Consider the following 17,143-nt stretch of genomic DNA (forward strand, 5'->3'; position numbering starts at 1 on the left):
GGTCAGGTGTGGAATTTTCCACTTTGGATGTCATGATGGTGCTCAAAACATTTCAGCTTTTGAATTTTTTGATAACAGATGTTCAACTTTATTATACTTTGATAAGATAAAAAATACTTATTCTAGGGACTGGAGAGATGGCTCCATGGTTAAAAGCACGTGATGCTCTTACAGAGGACCCAGGTTCAGTTCCCAGGACCCATATGCTCGCTCATGCCTCCCAGCAACTCTAATTCCTGGGGATCCAACCCCCTCTCTGGCCCTTGCAGGCACTGCACACATACAATGCACATACATATTTGCAGGCAAAACACTTATACACTCATAATAAAAACAAATATTTAAAAGTTTAACAAGTAAAACCTTCCTTTAAAAATACTTACTCTAAAGTCTTTGAAAAATCACTGAAAGTCATAAGATTGTATGTAAGTGTGTGTGTCTGTGTGTGTGTGTGTCTGTGTGTGTCTCTGTGTGTCTGTGTGTTTAAAGAAAATAAATTCAAGAGAGCAGGAAGGAAAACAGAACAGATGGGCTAATATATTTCTCTTGGAGTAAGATGGTATGCTTACAAATATCTCGGTAATTATAAAAATGAAGACATGTTAACATACAAATAAAAGAAAACATGTTGACAGACTGAATAAGTAAAAACCCTGCTAGGTGCAGCTTGCTAAATACACATCTCGGAAGTGTAAGAATGGAGACAGGTTGAGAGTAAAATCCTGGGGGGAAACTGTGTAAATAACAAGCAGAAGAAAGCTGGAGGAGCTCTGTTGACATCAGACAAACAGACTGGGTACATTGAGTGGGGATAGGTCACAGAGACCAGAGGACACACGAGACCCAGGGTGGCGGTGCACGGATGTGACTCCAAGCAGTTCAAGTTGATGGGAGTAAGGGGAGAGATAACAAGCAAGTGTGCAATTCATTTCAAACGTTAACAAGCATCCATCTGTGAGTACAGACAGACATGCGAGCTCCCGTGAGGAAACAGGAGGGGACCACACAATCAGGAAGCTCAGCCTTGTGTGCTAAGGGCCCCCCCTTCTAACTACAGACAGTCCAGTTCCAACCTTTAACCCAAAAAGTCTCACCATAGTTGCAAGATTTAAAGTCCAAATAGACATGGGTTGCAAGGTTGTTTGTTTGTTTGTTTGTTTTTAATGTTAGAGCAATTGAGCTAAAAATCAGTCGCAGATAGCTGAAAAATGCCCATACATCTATAAGTCCAGTGAAAGCCTCGTTCTTATCCCTGGGTAGAACAGAACTGAAATGTAAATTAGGGAGTATGTTGACTGAATAAAAAAACTAGTGGGGTACACCCAGGTGAAATGTCTGGGCTTCATGGACCGTGGGATAAAGAAAGGAAACTGCCTTCTAAATGCCCGTCCCTAGAAACTGCCAAGAGAACAGAAAATGAGGCCCAAGTAAAAGAGAAAAAAAAGCAAAGGGAGAGACAGAGAGAGAACACAGGAAATCAGAAAGTCATAGAATCAGTGACAAAAACAGGCTCAACAATGGTGAAGCTGATCATTCTGGGTAAGAAAAAAAGACAGAAGCAGCAAACACCCAATTCTAGGATAAAAAGACAGTGCTGACTGGTCACATGGACACTAGGAAGTTATGTGAAGGGAGTGTGTGTGATTTTTGCCAAAAGCATTGAGAGTCAATAAACAAAGTTTACCAAAACTAACATGATAAAAAAAAAAAGCTCTGATCTCTGTTATTACACTTGATCTTAGCCAAAAGGCAAAGAAACAGCCAAATTTATTATTATAAACAAAATTAAAATCTATATCAAGGGAACATTTCTACTCTGCCAGTAGGTTCTCCCTTAGCTAAGAGGAGAAATTAAGATTGATTCCACATTAACTTATCCAGAGAGTTAAATGAGAAGGTTAGTCCTGTAAACCCATGGACAGCGTGTCCCAAACCAGCAAAATCGTGGCTCAAGCGAACAGGACTCACGTCTGGAACTCAACATGAGTTATTTCCAGGCAGAAAATTATCTTGCCTGACAAAAGCCTTCTCCAAAACCAGCAAAACTATGTCCCAAACCAAAATCCAAAACTTACAGATTGCACGATAGAAAAGATAATCATGGATCAGTGCTACCTGTAAATCTGTATAAACAAAACTTAAAAAATTAAACTTTAATCTAGCTGTGTTTACATAGATTGATAAATCACAACTGAATTGTATTTATCCTAAGAATATAAGATTAGCTTAGTCTATGCAGTTCATAGAAAGATTAAGAGATTGCTTGATCCTCTACATATCAATTACTAAAAATTAACTTCTGTCCCAGATACTAGGAATTTTCAGGTTATTAGGAGAGACGTGGCCTTACAGTGGTTCACAAAGGGATTTACCAACTCAACGGTGGCCATCCAGTCAGCTATTGAAACAGGGAAAGGGGGCTCCCACCTCGTGCACTGAAGGTCCAAGCTAGTGCGATAAGACAAGAAAAGAAATCAAGATAAATAAGGCTAGCACTGAAATGTAAAACCTGAAGGGGTGACAGGTAAGTCACTGGACTGATGGGGGAGACTAGCTGGGTGTGGAGAAATCGTGCTGTGTGCACCAACAATGAACTCCAGCAAGTGGATCTCAGTGCCACTCAGTAGCTCACAGTATTTATTAGGGCATTTTAAAGGTCTTTTTCCTTTAATTCCTGGGAGACTTCATGTCAAGAGGACATTAATTCTACCTTGTGCCTCTGCTCAGTGAATGGCAGTTGGACCCCAACTGTCTCCAGTCACTGCCAAAGATTCCTTGGGGGGTGGAGTTGACCTCATTGAAGAACCACAGGACTCAGCAGTTAAAGGAGCTTCAGGAGCAAAGATTCAGAGACAAGAGAGGGCGGAATAATAAGCCCAGGAGAAAATGTTTACATTTTGCTTACATTATTTACATGTGTGTATATATGCGGGGGCACACATGTTGCAGCATATGTGGAGAGGTCAGAGGAGAGTTTGTGGAAGTCCATTCTCTCCTCCTACCGTGAAGACTCCAGGGTCCCGGGCTTGGCAGCAAGTCAGGTGTCTTTACCTGCTCAGGTCCCAGCCTGGACTCCTGAGAGTCGAGAGACTCCAGCATGGAATAAGTCTCAATCTACGACCACCTGTGAAACACAGTCCATGGAGTGCTGAAGTCCCAAGGCAACTCTCATGGAAAGGGGCATTGAAGTGAATTCCTCAAAGACTGTTGCCCAGGGACCCCCACATACATACATACATACAGACAGACAGACAGACATTATATATATATATATAACATATGCATATATATCATATATGTGATTCCAGGAATCAAAACAAGGGCCTTCTCCCATTGAGTCACACCCGAGGTCCCTGTATTTTACATGGTTACACTAGTTCCTATACAATATATTCAAGTTCACCTCCTGACCTGCAATGTTTAAAGACTTCACTTGTGACCTGGAGGGAAAACTGTGCTGTCCCCACTTAATAAGGTGGTAATAATCAAGGAAGACACTGATGTTGACCTCTGGCCTACACACAATACATATATAATATATAATGTCTGTCTGTCTGTATGTATGTATGTATGGTTACATCTACATATATATGTATATATATACATATGCACATACACGACACATATACATTACACACACTCCACACCTGCACACACATATACTACACACACACATGCAGATGTACCCACTCACACTATATCCACAGATACACACACTACACAGAAATACACAGGCATATACACTACACATATAAACTACACAAACATACACTACACACACATATTGCACATCCAACAGAACACAAATGCACACCTAGAACACACGCATCACACACACATATACTATACACATATACTACATATACACTACACATTTGCACACATAGACTACATACACACTACATGCACACATAGGCTACATACATACTACACATACATGCATTGCACACAAGTACACAACATATGGACACACTACATGCATGCTCACATATACATTACACTTGCACACAGTCATACATGCATATGCAACACACAAGCACACATACACACTTAAAAATACACATGCCGAGGGCTTCCCAGCAGGGCTTGAAGGAAGTGAACTCACATGGAGATGCACCCTAAGCAAGCGTCCTGTCATAGAAGGTTCTGGAGAGGAGAACAGCTGCCTGTAAAGCAGCGTGCACGGAATGATTACGCTCTGGGAAGCGCTCGTGGAAAGGGGCCTTGGAGTAAATCCCTCAAGGGCTGTCGCCGGGGATCCCCTAATTTCTTGGTTCTGTTCATTCCATTTCTCTCCCGCGTCCAGCGCCTCCCCATTCATTATTTTAGCGACTCTCCATGGCTCTGGGTAAAACCGACAGCTTCACAGTGAGATGAACCATAAAAATTTGGCAACTTCTCTCCTCCCCCAACCCCCAGCAGCTATTAAAGGCCGCCTTTCCGTGTGCGGTTCGAGCGCTGCTCAAATCTGGAAGAACGTCCTTTTGTGCAGTCTTGCAGGAAAGCCGATAGCAATTCAATTAGGAAATGCAAATGAGGTCACATATTTCCCAGAGGAGCGATGAGGTGCCCCTGAGGAATCCGAGCGTCGCGGCCTTGCGGTAAATACTGAAGATGAAGCTTCCCTCGCCGTCGTCATCTGCCCGGCTGGTACAGAGCTTGAATGTGGCGATGGGGCCCATGGGTACAGTTTGCCAAAAAGACACTGTTGTTTATGAAACTAATATTGGGCCTTCCAGCACCTCAGCACTTTTGAGGGATCTGCTCACAGGCAGCTGCCAGCTACCGCGGCCTCCAGCTACAAGGGATCAGTTGTGTCTCAGCCTCTAGTGCCGTAGAAGGTGATCGATCCCGTTTGAAGATGGATTTTACAATGGGTTAGATCCCTGTAAAGGGGGTGACACAGACACACAGGGAGAACTTTGTCAGGAAGTGAAAACAAGGACAGCATGTGTCTCTACACCCCCAGGATTGCCAAGGACCGTCAGCATGCCTGGTAGGCAGGGAGTCAACCTCTCAGCCTCAGCCAACACTTCGGTCTTGGGCTCTGGCCTCCCACTGGGAAAGAATAAACCTTTGTTGATTTAGGATCCCACCCCTGAGTCCTTGAGTCCTTGCCAGGCCCATCATCCTAACCCTCAGGCCCACCATCCCATCCCTAGGTCCACCATCCCATCCCTAAGTCCATCATCCTAACCCTCAGGTCCACCATCCCATCCCTAGGTCCATCATCCCATCCCTCAGGTCCATCATCCCATCCCTCAGGTCCATCATCCCATCCCTCAGGTCCATCATCCCATCCCTCAGGTCCATCATCCCATCCCTCAGGTCCATCATCCCATCCCTAGGTCCATCATCCTATCCCTCAGGTCCATCATCCCATCCCTCAGGTCCATCATCCCATCCCTCAGGTCCATCATCCCATCCCTCAGGTCCATCATCCCATCCCTAAGTCCATCATCCTAACCCTCAGGTCCACCATCCCATCCCTAGGTCCATCATCCCATCCCTCAGGTCCACCATCCCATCCCTCAGGTCCATCATCCTATCCCTCAGGTCCATCATCCCATCCCTCAGGTCCATCATCCTATCCCTCAGGTCCAATACTCTCTTTCTTCCTAGTCCATTACCCTCCCATTTTGTAGCTCACTGCCACATCCACAGGGTCCATCACCCACTTCCTGTCCCCTCACCTCCCATTGTCACAGTTGATAGTTTCAATCTTGTTTCTGCCACTGAGGCTTCCATGTTGCCCATGAAAAAATGGAAAGAATTAGTTCCAGCCATTCCCAGAGGCCATCAACACAGAGTCCTTGTAGTCCTTCTGGCTGAACAGTGTCCTAAGAAGAGGCTGTGGCCCTTGAAGGCTCCACCCTCTGTGAGTTCTGGCAAGCTGTGAGAACTCTGTCACTGTCCTTGGTGTCTTCCTGAAGAGTAGAGATCTCCATGGTCCTGTGAGCTCAGACCACATCATGACACCACTACTCCACAGGTCTGGGCTCAATACCTGGGGACTGAGAGATGCATGTGGTCACTGGTTCACATGTCTGTGAATGCCGGCCAGTGTTGCTAAAAAGCCTTGTGGAAGACGGACATGGGTAGAACCACAGCCCAAGAGCACCAGGTCCCACTTGGCAGTAGTAGGATCCATCAGTGTCATAGCCCCATGTGACCCATGATATAGGGTCACTATACTGTGAGGGGTGCAGGAGATGGACTTGAATGTGTGTCCCCAGCTCCTCCCAGCCACTGCACTATGACAACCATCCAGCCCCAGCACTGACTGTGGCGCTATCTCCAGGTCAGTGTGAGTCACAAACCACTGAAGTTCAAACTTGGGTGATATTCTCAGAACTGAACAGTGTTATAATCCTTTGCTTCGTAATGAATGACAGGTGTGACAAGAGGTATGAGGACTTCCTAGGCACCAGGGCCAGTTGACTACAGGGCTCCCAGGTCAATGGTGCATTCTTCTGCCACTTGCCAATCACGTCACTGTCATTATGTCAGTTTCTGCAATTGCCGTAAACCTGGGAGCAAGGTGACATCAAGAGTCTGCCAAGATGCAGCCATCCTGCTCCTTGCCCGGCCCACAACAGTTTCGGCCTGTCTATAAAGTGAGGATGATAACACCCATCCAGTCACTCTGAAGACACCATGATGTGCAGTGATGGCCCCTGAGTCTGAACTGTGGACCCTGCTGGGCAGAGTGACCCAAGCATCCCACCCAACGATGGCCAGCAAAGGGGTGACAGGCCTAGGGGATGCCCACAGGGAAGGTCAAGGCCCACACAGTGTCCATTGTCTCTCACACTGTTGCTCACTTATGGTTTCTCATTAGAGGCATGTGTGTGTGTGTGTGTGTGTGTGTGTGTGTGTGTGTGTGTGTGTGTGTGTGTGTGTGTCTACGTGGACGTGACCTCAGAGAGCCTAGGAAGAACGTCCAGGGGAGAAAGGTGAACATCCCTGCCTCACCCTCCAGAGAAGCAAGAATTACAGCCCACGCCTTCAGGCCGCTCCTTTCTGGTGTGTGAGTGAAAACAATGTCAGTGTATCTCAGACCGTACATGCACATTTCTCTCCAAGTTGTCCATCCGCGAGTTGATTCCAAGGAAAAATGCTGTGTGTCCTTGGAAGATTCTTTGGAAGTGATGAGGAAGTGGTCATGACAAAAAAGATTCCCAACCAGGACAGGCCATCTGTGACCCTAAAACCCACAGTTGTGGGTGCAGAGCCATGTGTCAAGACATGTGGCACCAGGGGGTGGACACAACAGCTGGGCTCTGTGTGGTACCTCTGAGGAAAGCTGCCCATTGCCCCTTCTCTACACTCCACCCAAGACCTGCAGGAGCCATGGAGGGAAAAAGCAGGACGGATGGCATTTGGTCCCATGAACATCTCCAGGAAGGAGTGATGTGTTTTCCCTTAGTTTCCAGACTGAATCTCATTATTTTCTTAAAGTGAATGTGGGTTTGTAGAGGTTTTTTTTCCTTTGTTCTGAGAACTAAAGGGCAATTTTGTTTATGATGTTTCTAACCATGCATCATTTTCTTAACTCCCTGGAGTACATTGTTCTCACCCAGGGCATTTGATGGTGTCTGAACCATTCTGGATGTTGTAATGGGAGGTGTGACTGGTGTTACTTAGGTGTAGGTCAGGGACACTACCAGCAGTCTTCACAGTGCCCAGGTGGTGGGACTCACGGCCCACACTGTCTGCAGTGCCCAGGGTGGTGGGACTCACGGCCCACACTGTCTGCAGTGCCCAGGGTGGTGGGACTCATGGCCCACACTGTCTGAAATCCCCAGGGTGGTGGGACTCACGGTCCACACTGTCTGCAGTGCCCAGGGTGGTGGGACTCACGGCCCACACTGTCTGCAGTGCCCAGGGTGGTGGGACTCACGGCCCACACTGTCTGCAGTGCCCAGGGTGGTGGGACTCATGGTCCACACTGTCTGCAGTGCCCAGGTGGTGGGACTCATGGCCCACACTGTCTGCAGTGCCCAGGTGGTAGGACCGAGAACTGGAACTTAGGGACACATGAGCTCCAACCCCAGGCCTCCAACCCTTAGACAGCACCAGATTCCACCACTCTACGTTATGGTCCTGAGTAAATTAAAAGCTGCCCCAATCAATGCGCTGCACACAGTAGGTAGCTTACACAGAAGGTCTGAGCCCAAACAGTCCTTGCAGATAGAGGCCATAACAAAACAATCACCCCGCCTTGTTCAGAAAGCCTTCCTGTGCACATCATCTCAGTGGAATTTCAGCATCTCTCAGTTTTGCGAATGATCAGAACTAAGTAACATCCGACTTCTGGGGCAAGGACAGCATTCATCGCACACCTGGGCCCTTTTCAGAACAAATTCAGTGTGTGTATAATAGCTCCGTGCTCTGTTTGTGAGTGCGGCTATCTTTCTGTTGTTTTATTTTGTGTTTGTTAAATGCCATTTTATTCTGCCTTAGCTGTTCCTTGGCTACTATGGAAACCAGCTAGAAGGCTGCAGATGGAAGCCTAGCTAAATATTTTAAATGTGTATGCTTGCAGACAAGCAAAATGGACCCTTTCCAGAGTCACACTGAAAAGGAATAGCAAAGGAATGAGCTGTACAGAGCTCAGTGCTCCTCTAGAAGGGGAAGAAAGGGGTAAAGGGGGAGGGGAAGGAAAGAGGAGAGGAGAGGCCCAATCATCTAACTACTCTCAGTTAAAAGCAAGGCCAGGCTTGGCAATGGTGGGAAACCCACGTCACTGTCCTTATGGAATTGAAACAAGTTGAATCTAGAGTTCTGGGGAAGCCACAAAAATCAGAGACACAAGACAGAGAAATGGAAGACAGCCACTGATAGATAGATTTACTTGGGGACCATAATATCTCATCTTCCCCTATTCCAGTGTGGATCTACTTGACTCATTTTGCAGAAATAGTGCTTCATCTTGACCATGTATTCATACCCAGTTAACAACCTCGGAATGCTAGACTTTAAGACATAAAATACTTGTGTGGCCCAGAGTGGCTCCATATTTACCTGTGATTTGGCTCCCGCCAAGCTATTGGGTTACAATCCCAGCAGCACTGTGGGTGCCCAGCTGCATACAGAGCCATAGTGTTGGGAGCCCAGTTGGGTGCTGGGTGAGAGGATGGAGATGCTAGCTGAGCAGCTGATGACTGCTGGATGCTGGAAGAGGCCAGGGAAGGAGGGAGGAAAGGCTTTGAAGATCCCAGAACCTTTCCTGCCGGGAACACCATCTGCCTGGGGCCGCAGCTAGAATCCTTCCCCTCCAACATACAGCCTGATGCATGTAAAATCTTTGCCACTTTGCTCTTCTGAGCAGACGGTCCTATACTGAAGGGCTGTGTCTGGCGGTGGAAAAACCCATGCTCTTCTGGCCATAGGAAGTCCACATAACTCTGGCCCCACCCTTCATCCCCCACCACACACACCTAGAGTTAGGAGTTGCCTGTGCCCAGTCCTCAGGCACCATTTAGCAGAGGCTATAAGCTGAGGCCATGGAGTTCCTGGGTACTCCCTCTGCCACTCTGCAGCTGTGGAAGCCAAACACAACTGTCAGGTTAGATAACTGGTGTTTTTTTTTTAATTATTATAACTTTGCCTAGTATTTCTATTTTGTGTGTGCATGTGTGTGTTGGTGTATGTATGCCACTGTGTGCACGTGGAGGTCACAGGACAACTTTGTGGAATGAATTCTCTTCTTCCATCTTTACGTGGGTCCTGGGGATCCATCTCAGCTCTCTAGGGTTATGTAGCAAGTGCTTTACCAGCTGAACCATCGTGTTGGCCCCTTAGACACCCTTTCTGTGACTATGACTGTGAGTGCCCAAGGTCATTTCACAGAAGAAATTCTCTGTGATCTCAGGTCTCTGCCATCAATCATGCTCATCACAGCTCTGTCTGCAGAAGCTCTCCACCTCTGCTCTCTCTTATTTTATTACTTTTGTAATGTGGATGAAATCCAGGGCCTTGTGTGTGCTAGGAAAGCACTCTACCACGGAGCTACATCCAAGTCCTCTTTTTATTCCTTTTCCTTTGTGACAGGAATTCACTAATAGCTCAGGAGGCCACTGAACTTCCAGGCCTCCTGCCTCAGCCTAGCAAGTGGCTGAGACTGTAAGCCTGCATCACACACTTCCTCCTCTGCCTTTACCATTGCTAGAGGGGAGCCTTGGCTGGGGGTGGTAGGGCTTACATGAGCGTAGGTAGGCAAGAGGGCAGATCCCCAGTGTGTCACCATCACCAGTATTTACTATTTCTTTCCTGATGGAATTTCCTGGCCAGAAGACCTAGAAGAAGAAAATGGGGCCACAACAATATCCCCACTCCATCTTTGCCCCCACATACTCCCTTTATTCTCTGCCCAGTTAACTCTTACTATCTGTTTATGCAAATTAGAACTTGGGGCACCTTATGGAAACCATGTGTCAGCATTAGGGGTTTCACAGGGCTGTGCTGCCAACCAGCAACTTTCCCCAACAGTCACATGGGTAACAAAAGCTGATGATTGCATCTTACGAGGTGAGGTTGGCAGTGTGACACCTTGACTTAAGAGGCTGTGTCCCAGGGCCCTGTTGTGTGTCCTTTGGAAGCTGATGTGACAGCTTCTATAAGCTGCTTTTATTGAACTCAGGCGTATGCCCTTTTCTCAAAATTGGAAGAAATTTAATGTATTAAAGAGACATCCAGCATGTTCATCCAGACCCAGTTACTGGGGAGCTGGGAGAGCATCATGGTTGAGATAGGTCACCCATCTCCAAGGTCAGGTCATCCAACAGCCCAGCATTGCAGAGCTGGCATCTGGGAACCCTGAAGCAATCTTGTATTTCCCTTGCTCTAAAATGTGACACCTTCTCTAGGCAACAGTGAGAAATTCTGTCCCTCAGGGGATTTCGCACAAGAGTCCAGGAACCCACATTAAACCCATTGTCAATTGCCCATTCCTTCCATGGCTGTGGGAGGTGGATAAGGTTGTTCCATCTGGGAACATCTATTTTCTAGGTCTTCTCAGTGTTGCTGTGCCCACACAGCCATTTGTACAGCTGTCCATAGTGCTGTGCTGTACACACTCAGTTAAGAGTCTGCACTGGGAGCATCCCTCCGTGGGAGACACACACCAGCTGCAGGGAACCTGCTATGCCAAGTCCAGAGGCCTGGAATGAGGTCTGCCAGCTCTCTGCACCGCCATTACAAGGAAATTTAGAAAATAGTGATCAACATCTACTTGTAAACCAATTCCTGCCCACTGCAAACCAGATCTCCCCTATTGAAAACCAGATCTCTCCCACTGCAAACCAGATCTCTCCTATTGCAAACCAGATCTCTCCCACTGCAAACCAGATCTCTCCTATTGAAAACCAGATCTCCCCCACTGCAAACCAGATCTCTCCTATTGCAAACCAGATCTCTCCCACTGCAAACCAGATCTCTCCCACTGCAAACCAAATCTCTCTCATTGCAAACCAGATCTCTTTCACTGCAAACCAGATCTCTTTCACTGCAAACCAGATCTCTCCCACTACAAACCAGATCTCTCCCACTGCAAACCAGATCTCTCCCACTACAAACCAGATCTCTCCCACTACAAACCAGATCTAACCAGATCTCTCCCACTACAAACCAGATCTCTCCCACTACAAATCAGATCTCTCCCACTGCAAACCAGATCTCTCCCACTACAAACCAGATATCTCCTATTGCAAACCAGATCTCTCCCACTACAAACCAGATCTCTTCCACTGCAAACCAGATCTCTCCCACTGCAAAACAGATCTCTCCCACTGCAAAAGAGATCTCTCCCACTGCAAACCAAGATGATGAGAACAGACCCATATACACCTGGGACAGGTGTTCAGGAGTTTCCATTCCCAGGTGCACTGTGTCACTCACACCTCCCTGTGTGGCATCCCCTGAGTGTTGTACATTTCACTGACTTTAAAACCCAGGCTCCTGCTTGGTTCCTCACAGAAGATGGACAGATGGACAGCAAGGAACCATGAGAAAACATCATTTTCTGCATTATATTCTAACTGTGACACTGGATTAGCTTTAAAATAAAATATGATGAGCGGGGTGTGGCAGCACAGACCTTTAATCCCAGTACTTGGGAGACAGAAGCAAGCAGATCTCTGTGAGTTTGAGACCAGATGGGTTTATGTAGCAAGCTCCAGGCCAGCCAAGGCTTCAGACCCTGTCTCAAAAAAAAAAAAAGTGATTATTTAAAACCTGCCCCAGATCAATGTTGAATTATTCATCTGCCACTTGCGATTGGAGCCTTCTGGGAAGTGACCCAGCTTCTGGCTAATACAGAGCAGCCCTGGGGACCTCTCCAAGAAGCCTTGGTCAATTACCCTCATGGTCCTGCTCAGAGAACAACTCTTCTTTCAGAGTAAGGCCTGGGCGGGACCGAGCCGGGGCTCAGGGACAGGGACGTGGGGCGACTGTTGCTACAGCCAGGCCTTTCATCTCCGAATACACTGCCAGAGATTTGGAGCCTCCACTGACCCAGGAAAATCCTCGGGCCTCCATTGTTTGCATGCCTCCCTCTTACCCTTTTAATTCACTTCTCACCTCTTCCCTGAAATGACAGCCTATGTGTCCTCAAGCTCGAGCATTTCGCCAAGGTCCCCAGAGGGAGGAGAGGGAAGGGAAGGTGCCCATATTTGAGATGGATCCATGAAGCCTACCAAAAGGGACCCAAGACCAATTGATATGGCAGGACTGCCAGACCCCCAGCCCAGCCCCTCCCAGGATAAAACACACACACAGTCATGAATTTGCACACACACACACACACACACACACACACACACACACACACACACATACACTTTGCAGAACAGGGACGCACATTCCACCAGTGGATCCTGCCATTGCCCAGCTCATGAGAGCTCAGGTTGCCATTTGTCTTTAAAAGGCTACGTCCAGGCAGAAGATCTGACTTAGTTGTCAAAGCATTTTCCTTGTGCGTGTGAAGACCTGAGGTTAATCTCCAGAAAGAAAGACAGACAGACAAGTGTGGTAGTAAAGCACCTGTGATCCCAACACTTCAGAGGCAGAAGGCTGGAAGATCACAAGTTCAAGGCCAGCCTGATCTGCATGAGATCCTAGCTCAAGGCAAGAGAGAAGAGGGAGGGAGGGAGGAAGAGAGGGCTGAGAGACTCTGACTGAATAGCTGGTGCCTTGGAGACATGTGGTCCTAGGCTGCCTGGTTCCTACACAATCCATGCCTCATCAGCCCAAAGTCAGGAAGCAAGGGTACAGGGCAAGTGGGTCTTAGAACCTGGGACCAAGAAGAGAGGGAAAGGTCTCTATTGCAGTAAACTGCTCACAGACTCCCCTAAGACAGAGAGAGGTGGGGCAGGGCTAGCTACAAGACTTTAGGGCTGTGGTTCTCAACCTTTCTAATGCTACGACCCTTTAACACAGTTCCTCAGGTTGTGGTGACCCCCAAACACAAAATTATTTAATTCCTAATTCATAACCACAACTTTGCCACTGTTATGATTCATAATGTAAATATCTGGCATGTAGTATATCTAGTATGTGACCCTGTAGGGGTCACCACCCATAGGTTGAGAACTGCTCTAGGGGAAAGCAGGCCCAGGCTTCTCGGATGCTGCAGGCTGGATTTCTCCTCGTCATCACCCCTCACCTTCCAGCTACCCTAAGCTCCACGGTGGGACCAAGTACCCACAAGGGACATGGTGAGGCTTTCTTCTTGAAGTTGTATGTCTGATGGCAGACTGAAGCCACACTGGGTACGTGCAAGGCTTCAGCTCGGCAGCCACTACTTTAAGGAAGTTGAGGCCGGCTGAGAAGGAGCAAGAGGGTGAGGAGGAAAACATTAGAGAGCACATCCAGCGACAGCCACTCAAGATGCTGAGATGCAGAAACCAGGCAAGGAGCAGCCTGCAGAGGAGTTCAGGCATGTGTCCACACGTACACACACCTGCCTGTGTATGTGTGCCCGGTGCGCACACACATGCAGAGTGTCACACAGGTGTGATGTCCTCTGCAATGCTTAGTAACAACGATGAAGCGCAGACCTCCCCTTACCCACCACCAGTCACCATCACACAGAAACAGAGAGAAGAGAATCGGCAGGTGTCCACGGTTAAGGAACATGTGCTGGGGAAGTGGAAGCGTCATCCAGAACAAGCATATTTCTACATCCACATTCCGGAAGGGCCCGGATGCTCATATGTCTGGGAGAACATGCCTTTCCCACCAGGCTGGCCGCTAATTGCCTTCGACGGTTTTCTCCCAGAACGGTGGGCGCTCCTTCCAGGCAGAAGCCTGCGCAGGTCTGGCATTGACTTTCACCAGATTTTGTTATTACATTTGTCTCACAGCTTTAAGACAGTAGCAAATATGTGCAATTTATTTAAACAACACTGGGGAAATTAACGCCGTGCAAGCACTTCCTAAGCAAATGAAGATAAAGCCGGGTTTTTAAAACGGGTGTGTGAGAGGCTCTTGAGTTTCCAGTCTACAATTAGCGGCGTCGGCAGCAGTAACTGCCGTTGAGGAGACACCGCTCTGTGAGACTGCCTGGTGGGTTCTGCCTCACCACACGCTTGGAGCACCGAGGACAAGCGGAATTCCCTGCCAGAGGCTGTCCAGTGTGGTCACCTCAGTAGATGTGCTCTGAGTGAGGACAGTCTAGCAGGTCCGGTGGCCACAGGGTTATGGTTCCAGCTGTTTCAGGAACAGAGGCATGAAGGTCACAAGTCCAAAACCTGACTGAGCTATGCAGTGAGTTCCTCTCTTGAAATTAGAAGAGGAAGAGGAGGAGGAAGCAGAAAAGGAAGAAAAGAGAGGAGGAGGAGGAGGAGGAGGAGGAGGAAGAGGAGGAGGAGGAGGAGGAGGAGGAGGAGGAGGAGGAGGAGGAGGAGGAGGACAGAGGTCAGGGTTAGAGCGCTTGCTTAGCATGCACAAGGCCTGGGTTCATGCCTAATGGTACTTGGAACAGGTGAGCCTGGCATCTGGGACTTGTGAATCCTGCCATGAACATGTGTGTCTGAAAGCCAATGATGTCCTTCACCCAAGGACTCAATAGACAGAGACATCCAGCCTACCCTGGAGCTGGCCAGGTCTGGAACTGAGGAATGGATGTTTCTAACAAGCTCCTTAGTGTACAGCTACAGGTGTGGGGCCAGCCTGAAATGCAAGCCCTGTCCTCTCTGGCTCCCAGCAGGTTTAAAAGACAACCCAGGAGCAGGGAGACAAGCCTCAGATTCTGTCTTTCATGGGAATACATATCTCCTCCAACCCACTGCACGCTCCAGCTAAACACAGGCAAAGGGGATGCCACTCCACAAGATTCAGGGCCCCGGAAGTGAGAGCTGGCATTTGGGGGGCTGAGGGAGGGGCATGGCTGTGAGTGCAACTGAGTTCCAAATCAGCTGGGACTACAACATGTAAAGATGTCCATCCACAAGCCAGGCGGTGGTGGCGCATGCCTTTAATCCCAGCACTCGGGAGGGAGAGCCAAGTGGATCCCTGTGAGTTCAAGGCCAGCCTGGTCTACAGAGCAAGATCCAGGACAGGCACCAAAACTACACAGAGAAACCCTGTCTCAAAAAAACAAACAAACAAAAAAAAGATGTCTGTCCACAGAGTGGATGCTCAGGCTGTCTGTCCATGGAGTTCTAATCCACAGAGGAACTGCTCAGGCTGTCCATGACTTGACCCATGCCTGGAGCTCAGCAAAAGGGGACTCCACCAAGCTAGTGAGTCGTGACAGGGAGCACATCACTGGTCTCTTAACCCACTCAGTGCTCAGTCTGTTACACAAAACACACAGCCTCAGTCATCCCCCACCAATAACAGATGTCTCAATCCACGTCAGGGATGAACTCTGCTTTATCTTGTCAGTTTGACAGGTGGAAGGATGTATTAATTTAATTTGCATTTTTGATTCATAGACGATGTCTACATGTTTATGGATGTTTAGCACTTATTGTGGTATGACCTGTCGATGCATGTTCTTTTCTCGTTATGGAAAGAAGTTACTGATTTACAAAATCTCTTTATATAGGGGCTAGCAACCCTTTGTGAGATTTCTTTTGAATCCTGTTGCTTAGCACAAAGCTGTGGGTTCCACCCCAGCACCAGATGAATTTAAAAATAAGAAACCCCTTAGCTATAGTTCATTAAGGAGCTATACGGACTCCTTTTTGTGGTTTCTACTTCTAACTCCACAACAAAGGACAAGACCTTTGCCTCTTACCCTTCGTCCCCCACTTTTCCATATCAGTAGATATAGCGGTGAACACAGATGCTCCTAACAGGTGCCTCTGTATAAAAGCCTAACCCAACCCCAACGTCTCTCACTCTTCTCCCTCAGAAAGGAAAGACAGTGGCCCTGGACCCCTCTCAGCCCCCGAAGGACACACTGCGGCCCTGGCCCCAACATCAGAGCTCCAGCGGGCTGAGGAGGCAGAAGCGTGACTGGGTCATCCCGCCCATCAACGTGCCCGAGAACTCCCGTGGGCCCTTCCCCCAACAGCTTGTCAGGGTAAGTGGGCCCCGGCTGTTCTTAAGGCTGGTCTGGACACTCCAGAACCAGAGCAGATTCTGGGGTGTGGGAAGCACTATCCAGTAGGAAAAAATGTGGCAAAATGTGGAGCCAAAGCCACTCTGTGAGAGTGCACTTCCTCCGGGTCAACAGGCCTCTCAGGTTGCAGCGACTCCTCTTCAGGATTATTTGCAGATCCTTGTCCTGTCTGTGGAAGTTGGTGTGGCTCAAGTAGTGTCCTTTGGCCTCTGACACCTGTCTGTGACCTGACTGTGTTTTCCCCTGTGCAGCACTTACACATCTGTGACGATGGTCATATGATGAGCTGCAGGGACATGATCATGGAAAGGTCCTATGAAAATGACCGTGCTGGGGCATTGCAAGAGTCTCGGGAGCCCGGAGTATGCAGGAAGAGGCATCTGATCTCAGGCCTGCTCCTGTCCCTTTCCATGTAGAGCAGAGTTGTGTGTTTAGTGTGCAGATACCATCAGAGCCCCTCCCAGCTCTTTGTCACTGCTGTCAGCCCCACGGGGTTTCCTAGTGCATCCAAGAGTGGCAAGGGATTTATGGTAGAAACCCTGACATTGGTGCATGCAGCACCCAGGGAAA

The 17,143-nt window shown here is 48.2% G+C and overlaps 1 protein-coding gene across 3 annotated transcripts in view; it reads left to right on the plus strand.

The window, feature by feature from the left end:
* Window positions 1-17,143, plus strand: part of Cdh4 (cadherin 4) — a 500,103-nt gene that overhangs the window by 362,996 nt on the left and 119,964 nt on the right. For all 3 annotated transcript variants that reach the window (XM_052722882.1, XM_052722884.1, XM_052722883.1), the window contains exon 4: window positions 16,364-16,534. In XM_052722882.1, coding sequence (XP_052578842.1) covers window positions 16,364-16,534 — 171 coding nt within the window. The remainder of the gene's footprint in view (window positions 1-16,363; window positions 16,535-17,143) is intronic.

This window comes from Peromyscus californicus, unplaced genomic scaffold (assembly GCF_007827085.1).
Source record: "Peromyscus californicus insignis strain IS unplaced genomic scaffold, ASM782708v3 Scaffold_7__1_contigs__length_154581171, whole genome shotgun sequence".
In the NCBI taxonomy this organism is placed as follows: Eukaryota; Metazoa; Chordata; class Mammalia; order Rodentia; family Cricetidae; genus Peromyscus; species Peromyscus californicus.